The sequence below is a fragment of the Abramis brama genome (genome assembly GCF_963993115.1).
Source record: "Abramis brama genome assembly, chromosome: 9".
NCBI classification, from domain to species: domain Eukaryota; kingdom Metazoa; phylum Chordata; class Actinopteri; order Cypriniformes; family Leuciscidae; genus Abramis; species Abramis brama.
Genome location: NC_139971.1, coordinates 36,087,374 through 36,103,133, shown reverse-complemented (window position 1 = coordinate 36,103,133; position 15,760 = coordinate 36,087,374). Strand labels below are relative to the sequence as shown.

The following is a 15,760-nucleotide window of genomic DNA, read 5'->3' as shown; positions in this document are numbered from 1 at the left end:
CATCAGTCCAGTCTGTGACTTGCAACATAAACGTCTGCGTTTAGCTTCAAAAGGTGTCTTCAGCGACAGAATTCTATAAAAATGAAGACCATATTTTTTGTATTCCGATTCGGCACAACAAAACATTTTTCTCTTATTCTGTGGATTTTGCCCATTTTCCTCTACTTGTTACCGCTATTTTTCTGCCACCACTATGCGCGCGCAGCTGAAAGTGACGTAACTGTGGCGTCTACTCCAAATTGGTCTATAGAATATATAAATCTGGCTATGTGATATGGTATATTTGAAACTATAGAATATATAGATCTGGCTATATGAGACTATAGTTTGAATTAACCCATTTGCATTAAACATTAATAATACAGTACAGAATGGCTCTGTCGGCATAATTGTGAACATTGCAAGCAATCATTTCATGTGTCATAAAACAAAAGAGAGGCTCTCAGGAGCGCAGTAAACATCACATCCTTTTAATTTTCCCGGCAAAACATCCAGAGTCCTTCAGATAAAAATCAGTCTATACAGGCTTTCATAGACATCCTAAGGTCGTGGAAAATCTAGTTTTTTAAAGTTTTGTTACACATTGACAATAATAAAGCAATTAATACATGAACATTCTTAAATATAGCACCTTTAAGAGTACAGCGATGCATGGAGTGTCGGCAGAGTACATGCGCATTGTGATCTGATTGTTTCTGTATGCACATGAAGCTACACTTATTCATTTCTGTCTAGAATGAAGCGGTTTATGGGTGTGCAACACAAAGGCCACAGTGCCAGCTTCGAGAACATTGATTAAGTGAGGGAATTTTGGCAGTATCATTGAAATTCCCACCTGCAGAGTCTGATGTCTGCACAGGACAACATCAGAGCACAGCACAGCGACTCATCTCCATTTGGGAAATAAGCAATGCAGCAGAGAGGCAGGGGACTGCTGTGGGGGTCAGCCATTATAGAAATCTGGATAGATGTGTGGAACATACTGAACATCCTTCTAAATGGTTGTCGAGCAGCAGGAAATGGCAGTAAACAAACTTTGTGCCCACACAGGCCTACGCACAGGGAGAGGGAAGATTGAATTATGTAAACAAGACCATTATCTTAAAGTGAAAGGAAGAAGTGCCGCCCATCCTATCAAAAGACCCAACATGGTATTTAAGGGGGATTAAGAATTTACATCAAAAACAAACAGTACAGCAATTTAGTCTGAAACATACATAACACATACTCACAAAGCAATAATAATCTGATCTAATCATCAATAATCACTCTAATCTTTTTAATTTACTCTTTCCACATTTTAATCTAATTTATTTTTTGTTGAATGTCTTATGCTCACCAAGGTTTATTTGATCAAATACAGTAAAAACAGTAAATTGTGAAATATTATTACAATTTAAAAAAACTGTTTTAATATATTTTAAAATATTATTTATTTCTGTGATGGCAAAGCTGAATTTTCAGCATCATTACTCCAGTCATCAGTGTCACATGACCCTTCAGAAATCATTCTAATATGCAGCTTTTTTTATTTTATTTTTTTATTGGTGCTCAAGAAACATTTCTTATTATCAATGTTGAAAACAGTTGTGCTGCTTAATATATAATATTTTTCTTAGGATATTTCAGGATTTATTAGAAACAGATCTTTTGTCTAATAAAATCTTTTGTAACTTTACAAATATCTTTAATATCACTCTTGTTCAATTTAATGCATCTTTGCTGAATAAAAGTATTCTTTAAAAAAAAAAAATCTTACTGACCTCAAATTTTTGTTTTCCCATTTATGGCAAACCAGTATTAAAACATTAATTGAGAGATCTTGCATATTATTATAGTTTTGAGTAGGGGAAGGATTCATGCTCGACTCACTAGTGATTCAGAGATACGGGACTTAAACCCTGCTGATTCCTTTCCTAGATAGTTTTTTTTTTTTAAGCAGTCCAGACAGTGGTGGAGATGGAGCGTAGGGCAACAAGGGGGGCATAAGCTGGCAAAGAAAAGGAAAAGCCCTTAGGGAGGATGTGGAGCCATTAATTATTAAGTCAGAGTAATTAACAGCAAGACATGGTTCATTTAAAAAGAAAGTGTCCAAATCAACGGACATGATTTATTTCTGTCAAACAGTGAAACGCGATTAAAATGACGGCAGGGTAATTACCATACAAGCACTCTTAACAAAATAAATTCTCAAGACAGTAGTAAGTATACATGAAAAAAAAAAATGAAAAAAACAAACAAAAAAACAACTGCACCCTTTCATTTAACCATCAAATAAAAGAACAAGGTTCCTGAATGCTTATGCGTAGACAGCCTCAAAATAGGATGCAATATTGGCCGTTAATATTACGAAAAGCCTCACCGTCAGAACAAAGATATGAATTATGCAAAATAATTCAGTTTAAGCTGAAAACCCTTATCTGAGGATCTTGATGAGCTTTTCTTCCCCATTAATGTCACTCTCATTGAATGGTTAGGTGTGTGTGACGTACTTCAGCGGATTGTAAAATGGGGTTCTGAGGAAAAGTCCTTGAGAAGACAAACTCAAGATCAGTTTCTCTTTCATGTTGAAGACGACATGAATTGTAGAAGAGAAAGATGGTGTGGGTGCTGTCTATGAGCAAACATTTGATTGTGAAGGCAGACCTGTTTTTGGAGGGCTGTTACAGGCCAGAGATCTGAAAAATATTTCCACCTATATGACAACGAAAACCGACAGTGTATGCAGGGTGAATATGAATATGAATATGGGACAGTCTGTGTTGTGATCAGTGAATGTGTCTGCCGTCTCCTCTTGTCACCGTTTCATGTTGTTCAGACGCACGCTCTTCTCCAGCTCAAACTGCCGCAAATCCACTCTCTCTAGGAAGTTCTTTCGCTCCACGTACCTACAGACACATGCAGCAGAGAGAAGAGATGGTGAGGACGCGGAGATAATGGTGAAGGAAATAAAGCACATGCAAACAAGCACTTGGCAAGAATGACAATGACACAAACACGGGGTCTTGCAATTTCTTGTGTCTGTGTGAGTTCAATGACTGAATATGCTGAATATCATCTTTCCCATTTTGTCTTGGAACGAAGCACAACAACAGCGAGTGGGGACACTGGGGTGTTGGTAAATGTCAGCTATTAAGGCACTCAGGTGGTACAGTGATTTCACACACAATTTTTTTTTTCGGCATGCTCGCTCCACAATGCTACTTCCTGTGGTTCGCAACTGTGTGGTTCTCCACATTTTGGATGTCTTCCTTATCTGACATACCCAGTTCAGGTCTTTGAAACATTTACTCAACCCTGGTGTTGTTCCATATCTAGTATGACAGAACACAAAAGACGATATTTTGAAGAATGTTTCTGTTTTTGTTCATACAATAAAATTCAATGGGGTCTAATTTCATTGTATAGATTTAAAAAAGCAACAACACTGAGATGTTTTGTTAAAATATCTTATTTTGTGTTCCACAGAAGAAAGAAAGTCATTCAGTCAATGCCATATAAAGGCAAGTTCAAAACAATCAAAGGCCAAAATTTGTCTCAGACAGCAAAACAGTGGCTTTAGTGAACCTGTATCCAGGTTATATGTGCATGTACTCAGCCTCCCTGTTTATTGTCATTACAAGATTCACCGATACTCGAGGTGAGAGCAGGTGCTGAGAACAAAGAAAATAAAACAGCCCTTTCAGGCTGACATCAATTGGTTTGGTGGTTTTGCTCATAATAGTCTGGGTTCAGGTTCAGGTTGGCTGACGATCAGCAGAGAAGGGCATCTCCTACACAAAGCTTTATGTGAGGTCTAAATGAATTGTTCTGGAGAGCAGTGTGCACAGTAGGAAAACCCTTGGAGCAGCCATGTGATGCTTCGGAGCAGAGACTGAACATTTTATTAGATATCATATCACGCCCCTACCAATGATGAAAAGAAGACAGAGAGCAAAAACTGATTGCCTGTGTCTTGTTTGAAGTCCTAATGGGATCTCTGTGAAACACATACAAACACCCACATACTCAAAACACAATCTGGTTTAAGGCTATATGGTGGTGTTTTTTCAAACATTTTTTTTTTTTTTTTTTAAAGTAGGCATAAAATAAAAATGCTATTGCTCTTATTGAGAACAATTCATCCATGCATACGTTTTATTTATTTATAATAATAATAAAAAAAATTGCCCTCGTAATCTTTTATCAAAATATCACAACCAGATTTCCAGTGAAATGACAGACTTCTCTCTGGACTTTTTCAATAATTTAGTCCGCTTAAACCCTGCCCCTGCAAGCTCATGTTCATATGCCTCAATTTTCTGAGTGCAACGGCCACATCTCAAAATCCAATCAACCGATGAACTGTCCCTGACTCCCTGCCCTACATTTTTACTTTTTTGATATGCTGTTGCTCTCGAATGTACATCACAATATGGAAGAAAAGACACGTTGCTACTTCAACGCGACTTTAATTTTGGTTTTGTTTTGTTTTGGGGGGGTTCTGCCACTGTGGTACTTGATGAACGTAATCTTCATGATCAGTTTTGTGCCATCAAAAGTCATAAATTAGTAAAAATAAAAAATAAAATAAAAATGTCCTTGTCTCACTCGGATTCTTCAATTCTTCAAAGCCAGCCTTTTTGAAAAGAATTGCATTATGCAATTACTGAACAAAAAAATCAAAATAATAATCATATATATATATATATATATATATATATATATATATATATAGAGAGAGAGAGAGAGAGAGAGAGAGAGAGAGAGAGAGAGAGAGAGAGAGAGAGAGAGAGAGAGAGAGAGAGAGAGAGAATAATAATAATATGTATCATACTGTTTATGAACACAGAATGGTCTCACACATCTCTGAATGGGTAAATTTGTATTTTTCCACTGAGGAAGAAGTTTAATTCAAAAAATTAAAAATATAATATGTTTCAATAGTACACTGAATATTTTATAATCATATTTTTTATAATTAAGAAACAGTTTATTTTTCATGGTTTGACCCATTTAAGAGCTATGTTAGTTTAAGAGTAACCTAATTCAATTCCGTAAACATTGTGCTTTCTGCCTGCAATTTTTGAAGAGCACAATCTGGCACATGGGTGCTCCGTTCCCCCTAAATCCCAGCAGAGGGTCACTCACCCCAGTGTCTCAATCCCAGAGTGCTCTGGAAGCTCTGATGCCCAACCAACCGTTTGCCTCCAGAGACTTGAGACCCTGGGTTTACCAACTGTGTGAGCTCTGACAGATCTGGGTGCATTTGTTGTCCTACATTTTGTAAGAACAAAAAGAGAGAGAGATCTGCGACACTGAAAACAGCCCTTGCAGTCCTCTGGGCATATAGTTTGGCCTGGCGGCCTGCACACTATGCTCTTTTCCAGTCTGTGCGTCCTCCACACCCTTCAGCGGCCCTCCTCCTAAACCACATCCCTCTCAGAGAAACAGAAATATGGAAACAGTGGCAGACCATAATTTCTTCTGCTTTATTTTTAAACCCCCAGGCCAGGTTTTTAATTTAGTAACTGTTCCACTCCCTACAACTGTCTGATGGAGAACTAACACAGTTCTTTTCATCTATATATCAGAGAAGAGGAGCATCAGGCTATTTAAAGAAAGCCAGAGCATCAGTGCTGTGTGTGCAGTGGGATTTAAAGGAGTAGTTTAAATGACAAAAAATTCGGGTAATCACTTGTTTCAACCAAAATTCTGTGTTTTGGTGACTACAATGAAAGAAAGTCAATGGGGTCCAAAACACTGATCCAATTCAATTTCATTGCAACTATCTCTTTATCGCTAGTAAAGCAGAATGGCCATTAGATGCCAAAATGACATCACTTTATATCATCATCCCCTCAGGACAAGATGCAATGACTCTCCTCCCTTGTTTTTACACCAAACGCGTCTGGGAGCATTATCCCAGAGGAATGTAGGATGGGTAACTTAGGTGACCGGGTTAGTATAGAGGGGTATTCACAACTCTGAGCAAAGCAAGTCAACAACATATTTGATGCACTACTGAGATAATTTACAGCCACAACTGTGGCATGAAACCCTTGCAATTACTCACCTCCAGAAACAAATGCACTCATGTAAAGCTCTTATTCCGCCAAAAGATTTCACTTCCTCCTGAAACTCACTATGAATGAAATCTAATTATAACCGTGGAGCAGAGAAACAAACTATGTGTGTGTAGATCTCAATTATGGTCTTGTTTAATTTTTGAAGTCTTCTGTGGTATAAAAACTGATCTCTAGATTACTGGCACTACAGTCGGTCCTGACAGGGTAAGTATACTTAATCTATGAACTTTATTTTCAATCCCTTAAACATAATAATTTGTATCATAATGTTGTAATTTGCCAGAAAAGACCATGTATTTAGGCTTGTGGTAGTAACCCTGGGGACAAGCAAAAATTAGCTTGCTATGTAAAGAAACTAAGTACCTACTCTCCATTACAGCTGGCGTAAACTTTTTCATGCCTGACTTTTAGGTATTAATTATACATTTGAGATGAACGTGGTGTGTTGAGGGGATCGATGAAGGGGTATGTCTCTTGGATCAGATATTATCAAAAAACTGAAACCCTCTCTCAGAAATCCCATACTTAACATTAGGGAAGGGAGGGTGAGAACTGCATTTTTAAAATGATTTTCCTCTTACATCTTTTATTTATTATTACTATGATGGAATGAAAAATGGAGGAAAAAATGGACGGTCTGTTCATGTGTTCAGTTGTGTAGGAGAGATGTGGGCGAGAATGTGACCTCGCTGTACAAGTGTCTGCCTGCACACTTCTGATTGGTCGATCAGGAATCAGCCAAAACTCTACAAAGATACAATTGAGTTTGAAAGAGACAAAGCATAATTTAAATTGGATTTTCCCATTACAAATGATTTTTTGTTTTTTGTTTTCTGAATAAGAATTTGGGTAAAGCGTCTAATTTGAAAAGTTAACAGGAATTTCAAAATGTTCTAATATGTAGGTTTAATGAGAGCAGCACTTGAGCTGCATGAACTCTTCAAGTTTGTGTCAAACCTGATGATCATGTTCTTCAGCATGATCTGAGAATTCTCCTATCTTGTGCTTCAATGGAAGAACATCTGACTGTCTGTACAAAGTCACACTATCAATGTCACAAATGTACTTATTTGATTAGTGTAATAGTGCAGAATCATAAATATCTATTATACATTTGATCGTTTTTGCATTTTTACTGGTTTTAAACCCCACTTAGCTACACCCTGTTTCAACTCCAGCTCAAACAGGAACTATGATGAAACTGCTCAAATAAAAGCAAGAAGTCAATATTTCAAAATGGTATTTGCTTCCTGTAAACACTAGTTTAAACGTTCTGACCCTGGTTTGTATAAGCCTTTTTGGTCCAGCTTTGCACCATCAGCTTTTGAGTAAAGCTGAAATCCAACTCCTCACCTTCTCCTCAAGATAGCCATCACAGGCAAGATAAGCAGGCTTAAATGAAGTGCTCTTGGCTTAGCTCCCACTCCATTCATTCTGCTGATGTACTGAATACCATTCCTAGACCAGTCAGCAGGGCAGTGTTAATCTCAAAATTACAGACAAACACATTTATTATTTGCTTTTTGTTTTCATCAACAATATTGAAGATGAGAAAGAAAACGTGACGATAGTTTTGAAGAATAGAAAAACACTTGCACTGCAAGGCCACATATTTAGCACCCACATCTCTCCTACACATGAGCACGTATGCAGAAAACCAACAAGAGACAACACAGATCTTTTGACAGAGAAACAGTAATGACCAGTCTTATAATTTGGCCAGAACAGAATATGCAAAATTTTTTGTACTTGGCAAAATTTCTCTATATGCTCATCCCTAGTCAACCGCAAAGGTCAGCATGTTAAGAAAAATGAAGAAAGAATATGATTGTTTCAAATAACCCAATCATAGTCAATAATGTCTATGTAATGTTGAACTGCTTAAAGGAGAACTCCGGTCATTTTTAACTTTGCTTTTAGCCTCTTAACATCCTTGATGTGTCATTACAAGTGGTCGAAGTCCATAGTAGTCGATTGTCGAGTTCACGCGCGTGATCATAGGTAACTAAACCTATGCGCGTGAACTCGACAATCGACTACTATGGACTTCGACCGAAAACAGGATGTAAATACAGCTATGTGCGCTGGCTGAATTAACATCATTTTTATTCATATCTTTCACATCTACTGCAGTCAGATTCACCCGTGTTCACTCTGAAGGAATCACTCACATTGGCTGTGCATTTGTAATGACACATCAAGGATGTTAAGAGGCTAAAAGCATGTTTAAAACTTGCCCCATTGAAGTCAACAGGGTGCAAATTTTAAAAAGAGGATAACACTGTGTAGGCAACACCGATTTTTGTCGTTGTTCTCTGTATTGACAGCACTCCAAATTTACCAAAAAATGACCTAATAATTTACTCACCCCAATGCCATCCAAGATATCCATGTCTTTCTTTCCTCAGTGGGAGAGAAATTATGTTTTTTTGAGGAAAACATTTCTGGATTTTTCTTCTAACAATGGACTTCATTGGTTACCATCGTTTTTAAGTCCAAATCAATGCAGTTTCAAAAGCCTTTGAAGTGTTTAAATGGGCTGTACGCGATCACAGCTGAAGAGGAGGTTGTTATCTAGCGAAACGATAGGTCATTTAAAAAAAAATAAAAAATTATAGACTTTTTACCTTCAATAGTTCGGATTGAGCTGATCAACAAACGGACAGGGAACTACGTCATCACGTTGAAAGGTCAGGACGGCGCCGGCAATACTGTTTGAACTACTATTCATATTCGTCAGAATGTTATTCATATACTATTCATATTCACTGAATACTATTACTATATATATATATAATAGCAAACAATACTATTTGAACTATCCTCTTACGTACGGTCGCATTGTAAACAGTGGGGCGGTACTTCCGCTGGCGCCGGCGTGACCTTTCAACATGATGACGTAGTTCCGTCCGTTTGTTGATCAGCTCAATCCGAACTATTGAAGGTAAAAAGTCTATAAATGATTTTTTTTTTTTGAAAATGACCTATCGTTTCGCTAGATAACAACCTCTTCTTCAGCTGTGATCGCGTACAGCCCGTTTAAACGCTTCAAAGACTTTTGAAACTGCATTGATTTGGACTTAAAAACGATGGTAACCAATGAAGTCCATTGTTAGAAGAAAAATCCAGAAATGTTTTCCTCAAAAAACATAATTTCTCTCCCACTGAGGAAAGACATGGATATCTTGGATGGCATTGGGGTGAGTAAATTATTAGGAAATTTTCATTTTGGGGTGAACTAATCCTTTAAGCTGAACAGTGAATGAACACTGGTAAACCGAAGGCCTTTACTGCCGGATTACTTAACTCACCCAAACGCCATTTTAGTTAGAGTAAAACTGACTAAAATTAATGAATTAAAATGTAGGGAATTTAAATTCAGCTCAAGTCATTATAGACCCCCTGGTGAAAATCAGGTTTTTAATGTTATTTATATGTCTGTGGTGTTTTTAACAAGACAAACCATGTGCAAATTTATCAGTCAAAAACCATTGCTGAGTATTTTCTCCTTAAAACTGCAGTGTACCAAAGACAGTCTACAAAACCCGGTTTGAAACTGCCACTGTCACCAACATGTAACCAATCCCGTCAACATGTGGGGCGCAGCTTTTCTCCACTGACTTTCCATGATGTTCAAAGCTTTTCTAAGGATACTGATTTTTAGAAGGCAGCTGTCTGATTCTGAGATGGCGAATAGGGAATTATGTAACGTTAGCAACACATTATTAGCTGTTTAATAACCAAAGCTAAAGGCTAATCATATCAATTACCGTTATGTGTCCGGCGTTGTAGAGAGCGATAAAACGCATTTCTATTCTGATACATCAACTTGTAGACAACCCTGTATAATTCGCTTTCTCTTCTACTTCTGGATCAGCTTCTGGTTTAAACATAAATGGCTGAATTAAACCAACATTTCATCATGCCATTGTGTATGTTTACTACAGTTGACCAAGTTGATCAGGTAGTCTGAGCCGGTGTGATTGAGAGGAGGCAGGGACTGATTTGCAAATTCATGGAGTTACAGTCAAACTATTTTAAGGCATGAAGAAAAAGCTTTTAAATAGGTCATTTTGATTATCAAAGATAAGTTTTAAGTCAAAATGATTGACTGCAGGGAGACTTTAAAGCAAAAGAGGACAAAGACATTCTGAAATTCATGTTATTTTTTTTAGTTCAACTTTTACCCAAATTGCTGAGATATCATTTGTAATGGAAAAAGCAGTTTTAGATTAGAAAAATGTTAATTAAAAACTTGTATATCTCACTGTACATCTCTTCATTGAGTTCATTCTCAATCGACCAATGAGAGGTGTGCGAGCAGACACTTGCACTGCAAGGCAACATATTTAGCACCCACAACTCTCCTACACATATGAGCACGTATGCAGAAAACCAACAAGAGACAACACAGATCTTTCGACAGAGAAACAGTAATGACCCGTCTTATAATTTGGCCAGTACAGAATATACAAACTTTTTTGTACTTGGCAAAATTTCTCCATATGCTCATCCCTAGTCAACCGCAAAGGTCAGCATGTTAATCAAATGCATGTGCAGCATATGGTTTTACCCCCAAATACATTCAGTTAACTTCAGTGAATAATTAATGAATTGTAATGCATGATAAAAATTGCAGTGAAATACAATACGCCAGCACGTTGTGGCTTTAAGCACTTAAGACACTTAATGATATTTATTCAGCTCTGATGAAAATCTCGGAAGCTTGTGTGAGACACTAATGGGAGATAATATGAGATGATGTGTTTGTCTGGGTCACTAATGAGGCTTAAACATACCCTTCTTTGCCTCGATTATGGATTGCCAGCTCGTCTGCAATGCCCTCCTCTGTTTTAAAGGCATCCCAGTCCATCTTAGACTTCTCCAAAGTGCTCATCTTCTGCTTTTTGTTCCCGATGCGATTCAGGATGCTCCCCATGCCCGCTGGCCTCTTCACACTAGAGGAAGGAAGATAAACATATTTTGGATCAGGATTTTCAAATATTAGAAATGGCTGTTCTAACCGGGAAGGGCTAAAACGTGTTTTTAAAGGCTCCAGTGACATTTTGGTTGGATTTTAAAGTGGAAGAAACAGAACATCTGCATCAAAATGTTTGTTTTTCTAATAAATGCAGGAAGATATAAAATGATGATCCAAAGTGGAGGTAGAGGCAATCTTATGTTGGCGATAACATGGCTGGTGTGTTTCTCGCAACGTGCTGCTGGAACAAAGATGTGTTTTGAACGTAACCAAAGTCATCTTGACACTGAGGTTGCGCTTGGCTGCAGTAATGAAATGTTAAACGATCTGTGGAATGAAAGAGCTGAAGAGTCCAGACCAGCGGCCCTCCCTCTCATATGTGGGTGCCAGGGGGAGTGAGTGAGTGTGCTGGGGGTCTGCAGGGGGAATAAGGGCCGGCAATAGGACCTTGGGGTGCATTAGAGGGTACCCCGGGTGTCCTAGAACAGACGGTTTCACGCTCAGGCGAGTCATAGGAGAAAGCCTGCCATGAGGAACGAGAAGGAAAATTGTGTGTACGTGTATGTGTGTACAGGAAGATGGTACATTTGTTTTCAGAATACGAAATGAACGAAAGTCTAAATATAAAAAGTTTGGGTAAGGAGGTGTTGCAATATCGGTTTAAAAATACAGTGAATAATCACAATGTCATGTCATTAAAATTAAAATCCCTTATATAAATCAGTTGTTAACACAGTCTTGCTTCAAGCTGAAAATTAAGGCTGTGAACTTGTATTACTTCACTGCAGGGTAAAAAGACTTCATTACTTTCTTAATGAATTGCAAGACAGTTTCGTCACTGTGATCAAGTCGATTTAGCAGGACTTGTGTGTTCAAAACGCACTGTACATGCGCACACAGAGGAATGAGGCGATCTACATTCAGACACACATGACTAATGTCTAAAGGTCTGACAAAATGCATCTAACATCTGTGAGAACAACATTATTCAAGGAGCAAAACAGGAATGGAAAAACATGCAGGAGGGGAAAAAGGAAACAAAGAGGAATGTTTTAACACATCTGCAGGTTTAATTTAATGCCAGTTCAATTCCTAGAAGTAAATAGGTGGACAGGAAATCATTCTTTATTATTACCATTTTCCACGTTTTACAATAATAGTAAATTCAAACATAAAATAGTAAGACCAAAAATGTTAAACAAATCAAACCTGTATTTTACCTTCAATTATTCAAACTCTATCAGCTCTAGCTTTGGCTATGTTTAATCAATAAAAGTAATTATTATTTCAATGTTTTATTAATTATACATGAATATTAAAATGTTTTAGTATAATATTGTTTCATATAACCGCTGTTCCAGTGCAGATCTTTTCCTACGGTAGCCGCCGTCTAGCCAGACAACACAAAAATAATGTTGGGGAGCAAAAAAGGCAGCGAAAAGTAAAAATCAATAATGGCAAAATCAATAATGTAATTATATTCCCTCCGTTATAGCTGCATCCACAAACTTACAAATTTCATATGGGGAGACTTGACTGCTGCACAATTGAAAGCTTATTAAAGTCACAAATATTGGCCTGAAAAACAATAAGATTTCACAAAAAGATTTTAATATGACCAAATCAACAATATAAACTAGTACTTCACACTGACTATGTAGTGTTGCTTTTTTATGTGGAGGCTCATTTCTAAAATTTGGATGGTATTCAATTGTCTTTTTAGAGAATGATGAAACTTTAATTTGTGTGAATACTTTGCAAAATACAAAAAATACAAAAAATAATTTTATATATATATATATATATATATATATATATATATATATATATTTTTTTTTTTTTTTATTATTATTATTATTTTTTTATTATTATTATTATTATTATTATTATTATACATTACTTCTAAATATTTGTTTATTTTTGCCATGGGACAGCAGTACAAAATAACAAATTTCAGCTGACGCAAAGCGGTAGCCCTTCCCACAGCAGAATCTTATTGGTCAAAAATTCTGCTCCATATATCTGAATATTAAACACCAACTATTTTGATCTGATTAGCTAATATTTTTACTTCAAGTGTAAACAGACAAATTACTGTAGTTCAATCACTGGAAACCTGTTGTATCTGGTTAGGAAACTGAAATCATTTCAGTTCTAACATATCTTTGACACATACAGCTAACATATAACAGCTTAGTCAACAGAACCAGTATGTACACACAGAGAGAAACAGGAACACTGCTTAAACCTATTCTGACAGGGAATCAATATACAATCAGGGCTCAACTGATAGTCAATCCTGTGTGCCATGCAGCAGCGTCGATGTGAACGTTGGGCCAGGAGCCAGACCAGAGTACACAACGCTGGCCAGAATGCTAAACGCGGAGCCAAGGTGACTGTATCTCGCTTCATCAACCATAGTGCTCAAACAGAGAAAGATGATGTAACAGATATACATACAGGCCAATACAATTCAATATACTGGACTATATGCCAACATGGGCACCTAAAAAGCAAAAACACACACAAACTGGCACTGAAGCCTAAAGGGAAACAGGATGTACAGGGCGAAACAGTAGCCCAGAAGTCTGTGAATTTAGTGGTTTATTTGCAGTCAGAGTTCTCCCATGACCATAGTCTTGTTATCTCATTTAAAGGCACACAAACACACACACACACACACACACACAGAGTCAACATGTCCCAGCACTTTGTGTAGGGGGAAGAAAAGGCTGGAACATCCTATTGCGATTCCTTTCAAGACAGGAAGTGGATTCTCCAACCTCATTATTTCAGTTTATGTCATCGTAAGTTCACAGAGTGGCTCATAAACTCACCATTGAACAGCAGTCGGTTGACAAGTCTCTTCATCCCCACTCTGAGTAATTACAGCTTTTGTGACATCATAAGAGAAGACACCATGGGAGACGGACGCCAGCTAACCCCGAACGCTTCATCTCTATTATATCAGTAGCCTGTTTGCTCGTACTCATCTAATGGGCTTTTTCCGCCTAAGGTACGGACACCGGCCTAGTTGCAGACCAGATATTTACGAGCAAGTGCGGGATTGGGCCTGCGAACCGCAGCTATAAACCCCCCGCACACGTCCTCCATGAGACCCCAGCACAGCCTCACTGACCCACATTCTGTCTGACAAGCGGAAACTGGAAGAACAGCCAGAGGAGAGACTGCAGGGTTACACAATACACATCAAATCACACAGCGTTCACACGCACATACTCCACACGCATATTTTAACAGATAATGTTTATGTAGCTAATGCTAATGTTTTCACTCGTATCTGCACAATCAAAAATATATACAGTAAAAAGAGCTACCAACACTCATGCGCAAAGATAAAATTTAAGTTGCTATTAAAAACTTCCACAAGCAACACAGCTCATGATCAAGGAGGTCTATAATAACTAGAAATCTGTTAACGCTCTCATTCATCTCAATGGTAACTGGTGTAAGGATTACGTGATCTGAAACCAGCCATCATTGCTCACGGAAATACACTAGTCTCTTATGCTCACCAAGGCTGCATTTATTTAAAATAAACTTTCTGTTTAAAATAACTGTTTTCTATTGGAATATGTTTTAAAATGTCATTTATTCCTGTGATGGCAAAGATGAATTTTCAGCATCATTACTCCAGTCTTCAGTGTCACATGATCCTTCAGAAATCATTAATAGTTGGTGCTCAAGACACATTTGTTATTATCAATGTTGAAAACAGTTGTGCTGCTTGATATTTTTGTGGAAATTGTGACTTTTCAGGATTATTTGATCAATAGAAAGAACAACATTTATTTGAAATAGAAATGTTTTGGAACATTATAAATGTTTTGACTGTCACTTTTGATTAACTGAATGTGTCCTTGCTTAAAAGTAAGGTGAGGTTGACTGGTACACTTATATAGATTTATTTTTTAATCTTTTTTTTAAATGAGATTGCTTTAATGACGAATTTAGAGACAAAGATCTAAAGGTCAGACTGGGTTTGGGTTTTATAACTGTTGCTATAACTGCTATAATGGAAAGCTAATCCCATTTCAGAGAAGCTGCTCTTTAAAGCACAGATGGTTCAGCATCAAACCACCAATTGAAAATAATAATAATAATAATATATTTTTTTTTTTAAATCCTTATTCAATGTACTACTGTGAGGCATAGAAAGAGATATTTAAATGTATCCTTCAGAATCATTACAACATCAAACTGTACTGCAGCATAACATTTGGATGTTACATGTGAAAAAGCACAATCTAGAGCCAAAAAAACATTTTTTTTAGTCACTGTCATTTGCAAAAGCCGCATTTCCTGTGAAGGACGGTCACAAACAAATGAAGCATTGCCAAAGAGATCAGGCATCAGGCTCTCTCTTGGTTAGTGTGTTTATTTTAAATATGATCCCATAATTATGATAGGGTCCCATTTTTTCTTCCTCTTTTTGATCTTTAAATAGCAGTTTAGGTTGGAATATGAGGCTCTGAGCATCTCTGCTCCGCCCCTAATACGACGAACGACAGATTTACATCCTGTGAACAACCTGCTCATAGACGACTAATGGACATACACTCGTACACATAAACACACCTGCAGCGCTAAGACCTAGAGTTCAAAGACCTTTTATGCTCCAGGCCCCTGGCCCCTGTGATCAGCCACCTGGACTTAGTGACACTTAGAGCCCCGCCTAGACCCTAAGCTG

General features: G+C 37.4%; 1 protein-coding gene across 1 annotated transcript in view; it reads right to left on the bottom strand.

Annotated features, from left to right (window-relative positions):
- Positions 1-449: 449 nt before the first annotated feature.
- The window catches only part of cfdp1 (craniofacial development protein 1), a 29,819-nt gene continuing 14,508 nt past the window's right edge, over positions 450-15,760 (bottom strand). The window contains exons 6-7 of the mRNA XM_084123741.1: positions 10,868-11,026; positions 450-2,888 (exon numbers count right to left, since the gene is read on the bottom strand). Of these exons, the coding sequence (XP_083979867.1) occupies positions 2,798-2,888; positions 10,868-11,026 (250 nt within the window). The 3' untranslated portion in view covers positions 450-2,797. The remainder of the gene's footprint in view (positions 2,889-10,867; positions 11,027-15,760) is intronic.